Raw genomic sequence first — 18,103 nt, forward strand, 5'->3', positions numbered from 1 at the left:
AGGGTTAAGTGCTGCCACGTATTGCTTTCTCTTACCTGTTTGAATTAAGTTCAGTTCTATAACCTCTGTGTCTTGGTTACAGGTTAACTGGTTTAAGAACAGAGATGAAATGCTTGCTGTGCTGCCAAAATTGGACAGTAGTTTAGAAGAGTATCTGAACCTGCAAGAGCAGTTGACAGATGTAGAAAAATTGCAAGGAAAACTACTGGAGGAGACAGAATTTCTGGAAGGTGCAGAAGGAGTGGATCATCCCTCCCATACGCTTCAGCACAGGTACAGAGGAGCTGAGAATTCTGTCAGGAATCTCACAGATCTATATATATACACATTCGGTGGTTTAGTAACATACTTATGAGTTAAATGTTAAAAATGTGTGGTTTAGGGAGATTAATAGCGGGGTAAAAGCTGTTCTTGCAGTAAGCAAGTCGCTCCTTGTACGGAAGAACTGTTGAAACCATTTTCCTACTGAATAATCTTATTTATATCCTACGCTTCATAGTCAATATAACACAAGCTTGTCCATGTTCCACTTTTGACCCCCAAGGCAAGAGACAGAATGCACTGAATGTGGCGTCCCATCAAATTAATCTACATAATGCAGCTGTTGATAAATAGCACAAAAATCTCTTCATCTAAGTTTCTAATTCTTAAATGTTTTCAAGTTTATTTGAAATTTATCAAGGATTTCAGAATTGCATGAATATGCATGTGCATTTGTTATTTTGTAGGAAAGCAGAATTAATTATTAACAAAACATTGTTAAGGTTTTATGTAATTTGTGAGAATATATTCATTTTCTGGTCAACAAGGTAGTTGTATTGTTCAGTATAGTTTTGTATTCATTATAGTTAAGTATTGTTTTTCTTGTAGTACCTACTTGATTCTGTGGTATCAATAATCCAGGTATTCTGAGCACACGCAGCTGCAGTCTCAACAAAGAGCGGTCCAGGAAGCAATCCAGGTGAAGCTGAATGAGTTTGAGCAGTGGATAACACATTACCAAACTGCTTTCAGTAACTTAGAGGCAACGCAACTTGCAAGTCTTCTTCAAGAAATTAGCACACAAATGGATCTAGGTATAAAATAGTATTATTTTTTTTAATGGGATGAAAATAACTAGAGTTTAATATCAGGAGGCACTGTGAGTATCCTGTAACTTAAAGGCAAATACCTGTATATAATAAATGAAAGGGGGATCTTCAAAGAGTGATTTAGAGCACTTCAAGGTTTCTGTGCCAGGCTGTCTGAAGGAACTTGCCTGTTTTACCCTATCTGGGCACAAGATTATTCTCTTATCTTGTGCTCAAATTCTCGATATGAATTCTCCATGCCTCCTTTATCACAAGTAAAAGAATATATTTGAAAAGATGTTAACGCCTAGTATTTGTATACTCTAAAATATGTGTTCTTAAGAGAGGAGTAAATCTTAATTTTTAACCATCTTTCTTAAAAGGTCCTCCAAGTTATGTACCAGCAACAGCGTTTCTACAAAACGCGGGCCAGGCACATTTAATCAGTCAGTGTGAGCAACTGGAGGGGGAAGTTGGTGCTCTTCTCCAGCAGAGGAGATCTGTTTTACGTGGTTGTCTTGAACAATTGCACAACTATGCAACAGTAGCTCTTCAGTATCCAAAAGCTGTGTTTCAGAAGCACCGAATTGAGCAATGGAAAACCTGGATGGAAGAACTCATCTGTAATATGACGATAGAGCGTTGTCAGGATATCTTTAGGAAGTAAGTTGACAGAATAATGAATTGTTTGCAGAACTTAGTTTTCAAGCTACTTCAGGATTTTAATTTTCTAATGAAAATTAATACTTTTGTGAGGACCAATCTGATTATAAACCAAGACAAATTAAGTCGTAATTCCAGAAGTTTGGAGAAAAATATGAAAAACTGCTTAAAAAATATTGTTCCAGAGTTTAATCTGTGTACTGCAGAAAGAAAACCAAGTAATGTTGCCCTGTAATGAACAAATCAAGACTCATGTTTGTGGCTTTAGGGTAGTGATATTTAGGGGCTTTAGAAACTTCTAGTATTGAAAAATCACTTAAGTCAGCTAAAGATTTTTTTTTTATTAAAGCAGATTGTCAAGCAATTTTTTAAAATCTCTTTTCCTCCAAAGTTAGCCCATTTCAGCATTATTACTGCTTGGTTTATCTATCTATATTATATACAAGCATTTACACTGCAACCTGTTTCCTTCCTATTTCTGACCTTCTATTCAGTCTTTGCCTCAAGGACTACGATTGTTTTCTGTCCTTGCAAATAGTTAAGAAATATGGTGCATTCTAGGACTTTATGAAAAGTGTCATTAGGGTAGCCGTCAACTGCTGAGGTGTTTCAGAGTTGATATGCAGTAGGTGATGTGGGAGCTGTTCAAATGCAGAGCATTCTTCCTACCCACAGAGCAGAATGCAATTTGCTAGAGCTTGAGAAAGGAGAATTTGTCATTGTACTTTTGCTTTACAGGTATGAAATGCAATATGCTCCTCAACCACCTCCAACGATGTGTCAGTTCATAACCGCTACAGAAATGACTCTACAGCGCTATGCAGCAGATATAAATAACAGACTTATCAGGCAGGTGGAGCGTTTGAAGCAGGAGGCAGTTACTGTACCTGTTTGTGAAGAGCAGCTGAAAGAAATTGAACGTTGCATAAAAGTTTTCCTCCACGAAAATGGAGAGGAGGGCTCACTGAGCTTAGCAAGCGTCATCATCTCTGCTCTTTGTACACTGACGAGGTGAGTTACCTCTTGTGAAATTGTTTTGGATGCGCTCATGTTTGAGACCACATAAGAGGAGTATTCAAGTGACATAATTACGTGGAGAATGCAATAGCAGGCAGGTTGTCTAACTAAGTGTCATAATTCATCTAGGCGAAATCTCATGATGGAAGGTGCAGCATCTAGTGCTGGAGAGCAGCTGGTTGATTTGACTTCGAGAGATGGAGCTTGGTTCTTGGAGGAGCTTTGCAGCATGAGTGGGAATGTTACGTGCCTTGTGCAGTTGCTGAAGCAGTGCCATCTTGTACCCCAGGATTTAGATATTCCTAACCCAATTGAGGCATCAGAAGCTGTTCACTTAGCTAATGGAGTATACATCTCACTTCAGGTGATACTTACATTTATGTTATGTTTTATTTCCGCATCACCATCCTCCTTGGGCTTTAGCTCAGCCATTCTTAACAGCTTCTTCCTTAAACAGCTAGATGTTTGCTTATGATACTGCTGAGATTTTTTTTTTTATTGTTGGGCTTCGGTCTTGGTTGCTGTATTTGGCTGAGCTGAACAGGAATTTACCTCTGCCATTTACGTTTTTATTGATTGAAAGAAACCATGTTCATCTATACATGACAAACAGTAAAAACTGCTGTCAAGTAACCATGAGAAAGAAGTTAGTATCAGATTATAGACACACCAGCTTCATGCCTTGCCTTCGTTCTTTTATTCTGTTGCTGGCAGTCCAGAACAACTTCCAAACCGTTTAATCTGTGCTTTCTGTTCCTGACAAGCCTTACTTATTTTCACCTGAAAATAAGTAGTTTGAAACTATGAAAACCTGTTTTACAGGCCCTTATCTCCAAGATTGGGAAGGAGAAAAATGCACTTCTAATTTTGTGTTTTAGAAATGTTTTCACTTCAATAAAACAAATAAAAAATCATTAGCGGCAGCTTGAGTAAAATATCTGCTGAAGACATAGGGGTTTATGAACTGTGGCTGGTGTGAGTAGCTTTTTGAGGCTTTTGGTTCACTATTTTGCATTCCCAGAATAATTTGCTAGCAACCTGTGTAAGTGCACTGAGATTTTTGTAACTTTGTGTCTCCCCTCTTCAAAGTATTAACGTTTCAGAAACATGCATGCAATTTAATTGCATTGCAGCTGAGATCTTTCACCTACACGTTGTTGTCCTCTCTGTGAGCTCTTAGGTAAAATGTGTAACTCACGGAGGAGCCGAGATAAGTAATCTTTTTGTTGTGTCTTGTCTAATTTTGGAGACAGAGTGCATTGGTTGGTTCTTTCTGTAGCTGTATTTGCCCCCTGATGCCATTTGCTGGGGAAAATTGCTTCATGCCACTTAAGGTACTGTTTTTCTTACCTGCACTGATTTCTGTGGCGTGAGTAGGAGACCAACAAAACAATCACTTTCTGGCGCGTTTTTGATTCTTTTCCCTTACCTAGTCCAATCAGTTTAGCAAATCATAAATTCAGTAAATAATTTAACTCGCTCATAGTTACCTAATGGAAAAGAAAAGCTACATAATTTGATGAAATTGATTTACAAAGTGTGATCTCTGTATCACTAATCCTCTGCTGAGGGTTGCTGTAGGGTATTGCTGCTGACACTATTGAGGTAGCTGTTGCCACATTGTGCAAAGGTCAAACCTTTGGGTTTGTACAGGGCTTACTGTGTTCCTGATTTCTTTAAAAAAAAAAAAAAAAGTAGATTTTGACCCTTGGCTGACCACTATGATGTTGTCTTTTAGATAACGTCTATGGCAGGGTGATGTAATACTAAAATGAGAAAGATGTTGTGTATGATACTTTTTGAGAGGGGAAAATTTCTTATGTCTTCATACTTACTTCCCAACAGGAACTGAACTCAAACTTCCGACAGATCATTTTTCCTGAAGCGCTTAGGTGCTTAATGAAAGGAGAGTATACTTTAGAAAGTATGCTCCATGAATTAGATAATCTTATTGAACAAACAACTGATGGAGTCCCTTTGCAAACGTTGGTTGAATCTCTTCAGGCCTACTTACGAAATGCTGCTATGGGATTAGAGGAAGAAACACACACTCATTACATTGATGTTGCAAGGTAAATCACTACTTTTTTTTAAGTTCAGGTATGAGACAATGAAGACTGGAGAACATTAGTTTGTCTAAATTTTATTATTTGTTTGATGTACAGGCTTTTCTTGCCCAAGAATAGCCTTAAGCAGACTGCAGTGTCTAAAGTGTGCACGTTTCCTCTCTGTGTTTGAGCATTTATCTGCATACATACATAGACATACAGAGCTATGGTAATTTACATCTGCTTAAAGTTGACTTTTGGTAGTCAACTTTTTCTAAAATATGTTGTTGTGATTTTGTTCGAAATTAAGGAATGCTAAAAATAGGAACTGGTCCATTGGTCTGTGGGAGGAACAGTGAATGGGAGAACTTGTAACCACGGCACTCCTCTCATCAGGAGGTTTGATGAGCAGCTTTTGCAAAATGAATCAGTGACTTGATTAAAAAAACGAAACACAAACAAACAGAACCGCAACCAAAGAAAGACTTGTGCATCTTGTAAAGTGAGACAGTACCTTCCTGGGGAAGCACTTGGTAGATGACTGAGCCAATTCAAAGCTTCCTGCTGAGCAGAAGTAGTGATCTTGCTGCTTCCCTTGGGCCAGTTGTGGTGACTCCCATCAGTTGTACAATGAAGGCTGCTGTAGCAGTTGAAGACAACTTACTTTTAGGTTAATTTTCTTCCTGCTTTACTCATTGGCAAGCCTGCGTAGCCTGTTCGTTGAGGGTCAGAAGTGAAATAAGGGAGGGGAGAGGATAAGACTGCTCTTTCAGGTGCAGCAAGCTGTTAAACCATCTCAGCCGTAACCTGAGACCTCATCCTCTACCTTTTAACCCCATACTCCATTCAGTCAATTATATATGAATATGTTATAAAATCAATACCCAGTTTTCAAGGAAGGAAAATAAACTTACTATTCATAACCCTTTTACTGTGCTTATAGGAATTACAGTCGGTATTCTCTATCTGTATTTTGTAGCTGGTCCTTTAGGATGATCCCATCTTACATGGTATCCTTAGCTGTTTGTATGAGACCAGCATTAGGATTCACATAATAAGCAGGGCAGGGGAGCAGGTAGGAAGAACCTGAAAAAATATCACCTTGTTCAGGTGCAACTTAATGCCAATCTGCTCTGGCTGTGCGATCAATCAATTTAAGAAAATCCTATTTATTTCCTGTAGACTAAGCAAAAACGTGTACTTTTTTTTTTAAGAGTACTTCATGCTCAGTATGGTGAGCTGATTCAGCCAAGAAATGGTTCAGTTGATGAAACTCCCAAAATGTCAGCTGGTCAGATGCTTTTGGTAGCCTTTGATGGAATGTTTGCTCAAGTGGAAACTGCATTTGGTTTATTGATTGAAAAGGTATGGATTTGTTCTTTTCAGAGTACTCTGGGTAAGGAACATGGAAGTTGTATAAAAACAAACCTAATTTATTTCCTTTGTATTGCTCAGCTAAACAAGATGGAAATACCCGTTGCTTGGCGTAAGATTGACATAATTAGGGAAGCGCGCAGCACCCAAGTTAACTTTTTTGATGATGACAACAATCGGCAGGTTCTAGAGGAAATTTTCTTTCTGAAGAGACTGCAAACAATTAAAGAATTTTTCAGGCTCTGTGGTACCTTTTCTAAAACATTGTCAGGTAAATAAATGTTAGCAAATATTCAGTGTCTTTGTCTACTTCTCATCCTGTGTCTTTTTGAGAAGAATGTAAAATGGTCACTTGTACTATAACTTACCTTTCATATATGGCAAGTATCCAGAAATTAAAAATTAATTCCTGTAATGTTGCTGTGTTTATAAGTCGATAATATTTTTCTAGATGCATCAAGTGTTTTGTCTATAGCAAAAATACTATTTATTTTCCTTTTAAAGGAATCAGTTCACTTGAAGACCAGAATGCAGTAAATGGACCCGTTCAAATTGTCAATGTGAAAGCCCTGTACAGAAACTCTTGTTTTAGTGAAGACCAAATGGCCAAACCAATCAAGGCTTTTACAGCTGACTTTGTGAGACAGCTTTTAATTGGCCTTCCAAATCAAGCTTTGGGACTTACTTTGTGCAGTTTCATCAGTGCTTTGGGTGTGGATATCATTGCTCAGGTAGAGGCTAAAGACTTTGGAGCAGAAAGCAAAGTTTCTGTGGATGACCTGTGCAAGAAAGCTGTGGAGCACAATATCCAAATTGGCAAGTTCTCGCAGTTGGTCATGAACAGAGCAACAGTATTAGCTAGTTCTTACGACACGGCGTGGAAGAAGCATGATCTAGTGCGCAGACTTGAAACCAGTATTTCATCTTGCAAGACCAGTCTTCAGCGAGTACAGTTGCATATTGCCATGTTCCAGGTAAGACCGAAGACCGCACCGCATGTTAATTCTTTCCAAATTGTGTCTGTGGAAAGTGAACTTTAGTTACTGTTGTTTTTGTTGAATGAGCTTCAGAGTATTTTAATGGACTTGATAAAGTAGTCGATCAAAAACCTTGATTTAGGTTTTAAATTATTCTGAAAATGTATAAGGAAAAAGTATAAATGTACAAGCTTCTGAAGACTAGCTGCCTTGTGAGATGCAACAGTGGCAGCGTGTTCATTCTTTTTTGTAATACACGTAACTTTTTTTCAATAACCATTAAATAATGTATTAGAAAAGAAGTGATTCACTGTTCATTGGCTTTCTTAATAGCAATGTTGTCCCATTCTCCCCCTGTTTTTAAACAGACTATGAATTTAAGGGAGGAGATTGCTTAAAACAGAGTTATGCGTTGCTGAATGTCATCTTGTACCTTTCCTTCCAAGTTTTAATGCACTAACTCTCCTTGCTCAGCTGTTTGCCTCATGGAAAAATATAAATAGCAGCAGTATCAATCCTGAAAATGGTCTTCTGAGGCTTTAGATAAATGCCATTGTGGCCCTTGAACTGTATGCTGGTGTCCAGTTGTATTGTTGTATCATTGATCTTCATTTGGTAGTGATTTGTAGGTTAAGGCTACAGGCTTTCTCCATGTCAGTTATGAAACCATTTCATAGACTGGTAAGCAAAACTGTCTTCGTTTTAATGCATCACAAGTGAATTGTTTCTGAATATTGCTGGGTTTTCCTTTAGATCAAGGAAATGTGTGTAGATCACTTCCAGTAAGTTAATGACTGATTTAATGGTATAAATATTTAAGTCACCAAAACAGTTTACTTATAGAATTTAACACACTCTAATGATTTAGAACTTGTAAGTGTGCTGGCATCATCCTCTGACACCTAGACCTTTTGAAGCGCTCTTGCTTATAAAGCGTACCAGAGCACTAGAATTGCTGTTTGTGAAGCAAAGTATTTTGTGCTGAGCAATATTGATAATCAAGTGTTCCCCTTACTATCTTAAAGTGGCAGCATGAAGATCTCCTCATCAGTCGCCCACAAGCTATTTCTGTGACTCCTCCACCTCGTTCTGCAATTTTAGCCAGCATGAAAAAGAAACTTCATACGCTCAGTCAGATTGAAGGTTCAATTGCAACAGTCCAGGTACTACTATTGTTGGGGGGTTTATTCAGCAGCATGTTGGAATATGACTCTAACGCACACTTATGTTATCTCTCTTGCTATCGAAGCACAAATTTAGTGGTATTTTCATTGATCGCAGCCTGTCTGGTGTGTACTGTAACGTTGGTTGATTTTTGCACAAAATATTCCCTCTGGAATATCGGTATATCTGTTTCATGAGCGAAAATACAAATATGTGGAAGTACCTTTCATTCTGAAGGCTGATAATGCTTCTATTCTTTAAGTTTGTCTGACTTACTTAGATCATCTGTCATTTTACTAGCTGTCAGAAGCTTCCTTTGTAGATCTGGGCAAATCAGTTGTCCTGTGTGTTACGGTTTCTGTGTGCTGTGGCTTGGCTCAGCTTTTTAGAATTTTGGGTATCAGTAATATAGAATGTTTAATTGTTTAAAATAAATACTGCTTAGCTGCTTGAATTTTAACTTCCTGTTTAGTTGTGAACGTACTATTTGTAATCATTTTTTGAAGATTATTTGTAAAATAATTCAGGACTTCTATGGTTTTGTATCATTTTAGTCTAGAAATGTGATTACTTTTAACCTCCTTTTGTAATTTTTTTTTTCTGGTGGGTTAATGTCTAGACAGGTGGCTTTATTTCCATAACAATCAAATACAGTTGTGACGTGTGCTGAAAATAAACCTTTAAACAGCATAAGCTAACATTTGTCAATCACGAATACCACATTCTTTTATATATATATGTGCATATGTGCATATAAGAATGTGTCTGCATGTGTTATGTACTTGTAACTTTTTTAAAGTTAGGCTTAATGTGGTATATATCAGTATGGATTATCTACATCTGTGTACCTTTTTTTTCCCCCCCACAATGCAGGAGAAACTAGCAGCACTTGAAGCAAGTATTGAGCAGCGTTTAAAATGGGCAGGAGGTGCTAATCCTGCGCTGGCACCAGTCTTGCAAGATTTTGATGCCACTATTGCTGAAAGAAGAAACCTTGTACTGAAAGAAAGTCAGAGAGCAAGTCAGGTACTATACATTAAGGATGGTGCTATTGACTTGAGAAGTGTGTTCACTCTTCATTTCCTACTTGAGAGTTATGTTTTTCTCCTCAGCATCTAAAGAGCAAACACAGATAGCCAAATCCTTCCAGGAATCCCACTTTAAAAGCAATATGAATAATCTCTGTGAGAATTGCTGCAGGGTTGGATGACCCTGAAATGATACCGCTACTGTAACAGAGCGGCTTTATTGCTGTATTTAAACTCTCCCTTCTAAGGATATGGAACAAATGTAGCTTGTATAACAGACAGTTTAATTGGAATAACTTTTCTCATTCTTGCTTTGATTTTCAGGTCACTTTCCTCTGCAGTAATATCATTCACTTTGAAAGTTTACGTACTAGAACAGCAGAAGCCTTAAATCTTGATGCTGCATTGTTTGAACTTCTCAAACGCTGTCAACAAATGTGCTCATTTGCATCGCAGTTCAACAGTTCAGTCTCCGAACTGGAGCTTCGCCTGCTTCAGAGAGTGGTAAGTAAAGGTCAGAGCAAAATATGTAATGTCACAAAATCGCTGTGATCATGAGTTCCCAATTTTGTCTTTCATTCTAAATTAACGTTATGCACACCTTCTAATGGGTTGCGGATCTACAGAGTTTATTCCATCAGCTGCTAAACCCTTGGCAGAAGCGTCTACACAGTAATTGAATTTTATCTCCAGATACTGATACAAAAGTGTTTCTGTTATTTTTAGGGCACTGGTCTTGAACATCCTATTGGCAGCTCTGAATGGCTTCACTCGGCTCACAAGCAGTTGACCCAGGAAATATCTACACAAAGAACAGTACAAACAGAAAGAGAACAGCAAATAGAAACAGTTTGTGAAACAATCCAGAACCTGGTGGATAGTATTAAAACCGTGCTCACGGGTCATAACAGACAACTTGGAGATGTCAAACATCTACTGAAAGCTATGGCAAAGGTATGCCTAAAACTTCGGTAAATTTATTCCTCAAAGCCATGACAGTATAGTTTAAGAAAAATAACACTGTGATTTTTAAAGTATCTAGAAACAGTGAAATGTGTTTATGCATGTGGAATTCAAGACAAAATTCACCTCTGAGAACACATAAAGCTTTATTTCTTTATTTTATTTCTTAAGTTAGGCTAATCAGGCTTTGGTTGAATTAAACATTTGCTCTCATTTTGGCAGTTGAAATGTTTCCTTTGTGTTTACAAATCCTCGTGGTTTTTAATCAGTAAAACATTTGATCTTTTTCAAGTTTATTTTCTTTAAATGTAACTACTGAAAATGATGGTTGTTTGTAGTCAAATGACAAATGGAAGGGTTGAAAAGGCTAGGAAATGCTCAACTTTATTCTCTTAGCCAAAATATATTGAGTAGTTAACCTTTTTGCACATCTTTGTTACAGGATGAAGAAGCGGCCTTGGCAGATGGTGAAGACGTTCCCTATGAGAATAGCGTTAGGCAGTTCTTGGGCGAATATAAATCGTGGCAAGATAATATTCAGACAGTTTTGTTTACATTAGTTCAGGTTATGGGTCAAGTCCGCAGTCAGGAACATGTTGAAATGCTGCAGGAAATAACTCCCACCTTGAAAGAACTAAAAACTCAGAGCCAAAGGTAAGAAAGTCACCTTCTCTCGGGTGAAGGCGTTTTGCTTGTCTGCTTGTACATAGCAGAAGCACAGTGTGGCGTACCACCTTTGGTGGTGGTTATCGTAGAATGCAGAAGTCTTTGCAAAATTTGACTTAACTTTCATTTTAGTTTTTAAATAACTCAAGTAGTTGCATGAATATTTATCAACTCCATTATATTTCCTAGTGTCTACAATAATCTGGTGGGTTTTGCGTCACCCTTGGTAACGGATACATCAAATGAATGTTCAAGCCCAACATCAGCTGCTACATATCAGCCAACCTTTGCTGCAGGTAATACTTGAAAAAATACAAACATTAAAACATTGGGAATCGATATTAGAGACGTCATCATAACTGTTATTAAACTTTGGAATACAAACGATCTGTATAAGATTATACATGTCTATAAAATTCAAGTCATTCAGCACTGTGTGCTGCATTGTATGCTAAATGACTGCTTGGTCATAGCCTTCGAGATCTGAATTCACTCGACAAAGCCCAGAATACATGGAATGCATTGTCACGTATATCAGCTGAACTGTAATTTCCGTTGAAATTAGTATTAAAATTTATGACGACTTTGGAGTTAATTCTGAAACCCCTAAAATGCATTAATGTTTGCAAAATTTTCATTACTTTACAGTTCAAAACATGAATAAAATTCCTTATGAGTATGGATCTCTTTCAATTTAAAGGATTATTCTACTGTCAATATTTGGACGAAGCACAGGTTCCTGATTTCTCTCAAGAACAAGAATTGTATTTTATAACTGCTGTACAAAATGAGAGAATCAGAGGTTAAGAGAGCCCATAAAAATTAGCTTCATGTAAATAAATGTTTTGCAATGGAACAAAACCTCTTGTTTATGAAGTGAAAGAAATTAGAAAACAGAAAGATTGAAGTGAACAACTGGTGCAGAGTTTGAAATACAAGTTTGAAATGCATTTGTAGTGAAGTAGATAGCTGCATTTGATACACATTTAATTGTGCCTTTTCTTGTGTCTATAATATATTATTTTGACCACTTTGACCGCTTTTAAACCTTCTTTACAGCTGTACGTAGCAATACAGGGCAGAAAACTCAGCCAGAGGTGATGTCGCAGAATGCAAGAAAGCTAATTCAGAAAAATCTCGCCACATCAGCAGATACTCCTCCAAGCACAGTCCCAGGAGCTGGCAAAAGTGTTGCCTGTAGTCCCAAAAAGACAGCCAGGGACCCTAAAACAGGAAAAGGTAAATGCGGGGCTTAAAAAAAAAAAAAAAACGCAAAACAACCAAAAAGCCCACCACTGACAACAGCAACAACAACAAACCAAACCAAACACCTCAGGGGGCTTCTGTGCCAGAATGTGAAATTGAATTCATTTTTTGTACCCTTAGCCGTGCAGGAAAGGAATTCATATGCAGTTAGCGTGTGGAAGCGGGTCAAAGCCAAGTTAGAGGGCCGAGATGTGGATCCCAACAGGAGAATGTCTGTTGCTGAACAGGTGAGTTGAAAATGGTAAAGTACCAGTAAACCGGTCCTTGCTTTGACTTTTGGTGGGAAGCGCGTGTGTAAGTGTGCTGAAGTGTGCCTGAAAGACTGAAATCCTGTTGTGAATGGGGGAACCCTTTTGAGTTCTGTCGTTGATCTTGCAATGCAAGTCAAGGTATGCTGCTGCCTTGTATTGCTGCATTCATTTATTTTTTTTTTGTCAAATGCTGTTTTCTGTGTCATCGATTTATCTAAGCTCATAAATTGGATAAAATTGCCTTTTGTATACTGGTAAGCTAACATTTGTTACACAGCTGTTGATGTCCAGGGAGAACACGAGATCTGTGCAGCTGTCTAAAGGACAGACCTTGTCTGTGTTTGCTGGCGTAACACAGCCACGCTCCTGCCTCTGGGAAACTGTGGTGTCTGTTCTCAAGAAAGGGGCTATGAATGAGATCATGCTTCAACTTTTTTTTTTTTTGCCCCTCCAGTACAATTTCCTATTTCTTATGTGGACTACACAACGTGATGTAAGGTTAAGTTTACAGCTACTATAGAATTTTTTGACTGAAGTTTTGCATTTGCAGGTGACATTCGACGGTAAATTTTAAGATCGCTTAAACACTTTAAAAAATCTAGCTTATTTTTAATTACTTGTTTGACCTTTTTAATAGGTTGACTTTGTGATTAAGGAAGCAACTAATCTAGATAACTTGGCTCAGCTGTATGAAGGTTGGACTGCCTGGGTATGAGTAGGGCGAAAGCAGATCGGTCTGGTTCAGCGAGGTCAGACATCCACTAGAATCAACTCGGCCTCAGGCATCCGTAGCCGCACCACAGTCGGTGGTGATGCATACTGGGGCTTAATCTGAGGAAACCTAGGAAATCTCGGTGCACTGGGAAGTGAATCCTGCAGGATAGCTGCACTCAGGGATACGCTAAACACAATGGTCTGCAACCCCCGCGGTCAAGGGTGAAAGCTCACCGCTTGAGCAACACGGTTTGTCTTTCTGCTACGGAAGAACTGCAAACGTGTCTGGGGGTTAGCCGCAGAAAGAAATCGGGATGCTACAAACCGCAGAGTGATTTGGAACTCAATTCCACCTGACCCTGTGAACAATTCAGGAAACACCGAACACTGTTCAAAGAAAAACAGAAAAAAATGGGGCCATGAAGAAATCACAGCAAGGGAAGATTTGATGCATTCAGATTCTTGTTACTCTTGTTGCGTGGCAACAGCGCTGGTTGAGTTGACCAGTTAGTACGGAAAAAGGCTACAAAATGTAAACTTCAGAAATGGACTGAAAGCAAAGAGCTGTACATCAGATATACGCTGCATTGGAAGAACTTCTGAGATAGAAGAAAAAGCCTTTGTTCTCTTCTCCCTTTCCTCTTTCCTTTCTCTCCTCCCTCCCAGCCTCTCCCTGCATACACCTCTCTTGGCTTATTCTTGTAGGCTAGGCGTACTTCCAATATACTTTTTATTTCAATCCTTCTACTTCACAGTTTAGTCAAATTAACAACTTAAATTTTGTTTGGTAAAAAAATTTTCCAAAAGCACTGAAAATATAGAACATCAATGATTTACTTATGAGTTGGATGGTCAAATGCACAATGTAATTTTGGTTATTTTAAAGTCATTTCTGTGATTCTATTATGTACAGTTTCTCAAAATTGTCACTGTGCATTTAAAAGTAATGAATCCTACAGGCATTTGATTTAATGTGCACTTCCCTCTGCTTGCAGTGTACACTTTTTTGTAATTCAAATTGTCTCTCCAATCTCATTCTACTGTGATTGCTGTAGTTTCTTTCGTACGACGTAGCTAATCCAATGTAATCTTTACCTTTTTAAAAACCAGGATAGAGTATCTAGTAGAGTTTTACATTGTTGATGACAGATAAACAATAAAGTGATGTTCTGGTGGAGGTAGAGTGATACGCTTTTTACTTCACTTTCCTAATACTTTTAGTTTACACTTGTAAATTATAGTGCTTCAGTTCACAGGGGTATACGTATAATCCAAGAAATGAAGGACTGTCCAGTTTTTGTTAACTAGATCTGTAAAGATTTCTGCAAAGTAACTTTCCTTTGCCATATTACTTCTGTAGATGGTTGTTCAATAATGCATCCATAGTGAATCTTCCAACAAGGTTTTTTGTTTTCCAATCAGTTCTGCACTCAAAGTGTGATTATGGTCAGAAAAGTCTCTTTAAAAATGGCATCTTCTTACTTAGATCGATGTCCTGCTTGTGTCTCGGTTGTCTAAAGGACTTCTTCCTTCCTTTTTAAAGTGGGACACCTTTAGGAAAAGGCAGCTTCCTTTTCTTAGAGCAAATAAACCTGACACGATTCAGTTACAACTACAGGATCTTACAGGTGCTGATAGCTAAAGCAGAAATGTATAAAAAGGTTCTCTTCTATAAACTTGGTGAATTCATTACGCACAGTTGCTGAAAAACAATAAACAGGGGAAGATCCTTCATGCCATTTTAGTCACTTTTCAGAGTCAAAACACACTTTAAATACAGCGTTTTTCCAATCCAAATTTAAGTATTAAAGGATTTGAGCCAAGCTTACTACTGGCGTAAAATTCATTGACTTGAATGGGTTTGCAGCAGTTCATCTGAGTAGAAAGCTTGGCTAGTAATTTTCAGGTAACATAAACTAACACCAGGCGTAAGTAATAGGAGAACGTGTATTATTTTCAGTATTTGCACTATGCTAACTGCTCTGCCTCCTCAGTAGGTCTTAGAATTCACTTTCTCCTCTGTTGCCAATTTTTCGTGAACACGCACTTTGAAGTGTAAGAATTTTCAGCAGACACACGGCCTTTTTTTGCATTCTGATTGCCTGATTAACTCTAGGGAAGTCCCAGGCTCTATATCTAAGGATACCTGTGCAAATGCATTCCACTGCCATTGCTTCCTGACCCCTCTGCCGCGCCGTGCATTGCAAGGAAGAAGGTGTTTGAATGTTGCAGTGAAGAACATTCATACGCAGAACAAGACACTTGACACTGTTGGTCCTTTTTTCTTTTTCTCCAGTTAAAAAATAACCTTACAAACAACCTGTTTGGAGCACCATAGGGACAAGAGTGTATTAGACGTGCTGTTTTATTTCTTGGAAGCTGGGGGGAAGGGAGGGGTAACGCACTCACCTGTGGCTCATGTATTATACCTCTGCTATCCAGAAATGAAACACTTGTGTGGAGATGGGTTCTTACTGCATAATTTAATAAAGTTTTAAAAAAACAAAAAAGAACACGTATTCATAATTTCCTTGTATGCAAAACTACTTCTGGTTGTGAAAATTCCAGGGGAGAATAAAGTGCCCAATACAGACCAAGTCCCTAATTAGAGCAGGATTCTACAGAGACATCAATTTGTGTAACTAATGTGCTTTTGTGTACATTTTTCTCGGTAAATGTTGAAAATACGGCAAATTCGTACAGTCTTGGTTAAACCTATAATGCAGATTAAATAAGACTGCATTAATTACATTATCTTTTAAAAGATAATGTGTTTCTTATAAAGATAGAAGGTTACTTCATTTTTTTCCAGTAAAACTGAGACACTTTCTCTGCAGTGAAACAGACCTAGAATAATGCAAATCAAGAATCGAGTCTTTGTAACTACATAATCAGCTGAAGCTATGGAAGTCAGACTGTTCAGTTGGTGGCAATTTTTTGCATGATGCTCACCTGCAGTAAGTGTTAACCAAGCGTCATGCTGTAGACTAATTTCTAAAAGTCAAATTGAAACTATGTTCATCAAGTTTAAGTTGATGCGGCCTCCAAGTTCCATGGGCTGGTGGTTGGGATGTTCTTAGCCCTTTGAAGACGCAGTTACTAGCTTGCCCGCCGCCCTCTGTAAAGCCAGGATGTGGGCACTGCTCTACCAGACGGGTCACTGGGATGTGTTAAACTGGAGTCATTAGTGGTGTCTTAGATTATTTCGGCAAAATAATGGCAGTGTCAAATTAATATAACTGAAATGGAAATAACAGACGCACAGTTAAATTATTTTGGTACTTTGTAGGGACTTCATGATCTGTTCCTTTGCAACAATTAGTTTTGCCTTCAGTGATTAGTCTATTTAAATAGTAGTACTTTTTATCTGTAACTTCTCAAATATCTATAAAGCCTCAAGTCTCTTGTATAAATGAGATATAAATCAGAGGGAGGGAGCTAGTTTTCCAAGGAAAAAAGAATGAGATATCTATAAAAGCATTGGCGACAGTTAACGCTCGTGCTTTGTGACATCTGAATGAAAAGCACCTATACAAGTATTCCTTCAGAAATACTGGAGGGGGTTGGAGAGGTTTAAGCTCCGTTTCTCTAAATGCTGTAGTCCTTAAGGTTAATTTGCCTCAATTATTCATCAGTGTGTTCTGCGCCTAGTACATTCGGCCATCCTGTTTGAGCACACTCAAGTACTTCAGAGGTTTCTTTATGCTTTTTTTCCCCTTTCTTTTTTGCAAGCTTTTCCTAAAATTAGCAGACACACCCCTGAAAAAAGTTTAAGATGACACCTGCCATTCATCTTTTGCTTTCTTAACACAGTACCCAATTATCACATGCAGATTTTTTTCTTTAGTGGAAAATAGTCATTCATGAGTATACTGTTAACATGTTAGTTGAAGAATTTCATTGTAAACACAGATATTACATAAAACTACTGTTGTATGTACTTAAATGCATAGCTGATTAGAGCAATTTTGCCATCCATCAGACTAATTTTTTATTAATACCATAAGAAAAAAGTTTGAGATGCATTTATTATATTAGGCCTCCACCCACTCATCATACCTAACATGGAAAATTTGTCTCTGAAGTGCACAGAGCAATTAAACTGCTCCTTTTAAAGGAGCTTTGAAGGTAGCTTGGGCATTTAAGTTGCTGCGCATTTGCTAAGAGAGAATCTCAGCCTAGGAAGGATGTAACACATTGCAGCATGAGCTGCGTCACTGAAACGTACAGAAAACTACTGGCTTCCTATAGCTCAGGTAATGTATGGGGGGTGATGAATAGGTTTTCCGCTCTGAGCTACTGCTGTTACTATTCTCTGCTTTCTACATTAGGACTCTGATTTTAATAACTAAATTTATACATGTATATATACATACACATCTGTGTTTCACTTCACGTTGTGCCTCCGAAGGGCTGGCTGCTCAGGGAGGGGGCCGTTGAGTATCGTGGCAGGGCCCCGTGCTGTCCTGTTCCCTGCAGCGCGATGGCCAGTCTCCTTTTGCGTCTCTGGGCGATGAGGGTGTCCCGTGGGGCTCGCGTCTCCCTCTTTCCCCCCTGAGCTCCGGAGAAACTCACATGAGGAAATGGCACCTCTGTGGGCCCACTAAGATGGGAGAAGAGCTCCAAGGGTAGACTGACTTGGGAGCTGGTATTTGCAAGACTAGCTGGAGGATAATGAATCTGCCGGTAGCTGGAGATGATGGAAATCCTGCTTTTTTTCATTGGTAAGTGCTTGGGGTTTTGCGGTGAGAATCGTACAAATGGATGAAACCAGGAGGAGGCTGATCCTGTCAAATAGCCACAGAGGTGGCCTCTGCAGGACACTGCAAATACTCCTAGGAACAGCAATGCATCATCCTTCTGCCTGTATCTGTACTTCTCAAAAGACTAATCAGAATTATT

The 18,103-nt window shown here is 38.5% G+C and overlaps 1 protein-coding gene across 2 annotated transcripts in view; it reads left to right on the forward strand.

Moving 5' to 3' along the window:
• SMG1 (SMG1 nonsense mediated mRNA decay associated PI3K related kinase) overlaps positions 1–14,378 on the forward strand; it is a 67,143-nt gene extending 52,765 nt beyond the window's left edge. For both annotated transcript variants that reach the window (XM_074598728.1, XM_074598729.1), the window contains 18 exons: positions 83–273; positions 904–1,076; positions 1,454–1,733; positions 2,472–2,744; positions 2,880–3,114; positions 4,596–4,822; positions 6,013–6,163; positions 6,254–6,443; positions 6,677–7,146; positions 8,175–8,312; positions 9,187–9,339; positions 9,666–9,845; positions 10,068–10,295; positions 10,747–10,958; positions 11,160–11,266; positions 12,030–12,209; positions 12,357–12,463; positions 13,125–14,378. In XM_074598728.1, coding sequence (XP_074454829.1) covers positions 83–273; positions 904–1,076; positions 1,454–1,733; positions 2,472–2,744; positions 2,880–3,114; positions 4,596–4,822; positions 6,013–6,163; positions 6,254–6,443; positions 6,677–7,146; positions 8,175–8,312; positions 9,187–9,339; positions 9,666–9,845; positions 10,068–10,295; positions 10,747–10,958; positions 11,160–11,266; positions 12,030–12,209; positions 12,357–12,463; positions 13,125–13,202 — 3,573 coding nt within the window. In that variant the 3' untranslated portion in view covers positions 13,203–14,378. The remainder of the gene's footprint in view (positions 1–82; positions 274–903; positions 1,077–1,453; positions 1,734–2,471; positions 2,745–2,879; positions 3,115–4,595; positions 4,823–6,012; positions 6,164–6,253; positions 6,444–6,676; positions 7,147–8,174; positions 8,313–9,186; positions 9,340–9,665; positions 9,846–10,067; positions 10,296–10,746; positions 10,959–11,159; positions 11,267–12,029; positions 12,210–12,356; positions 12,464–13,124) is intronic.
• The last annotated feature ends 3,725 nt before the right edge of the window (positions 14,379–18,103 follow it).

This window comes from Larus michahellis, chromosome 8 (assembly GCF_964199755.1).
Source record: "Larus michahellis chromosome 8, bLarMic1.1, whole genome shotgun sequence".
Lineage (NCBI taxonomy): Eukaryota > Metazoa > Chordata > Aves > Charadriiformes > Laridae > Larus > Larus michahellis.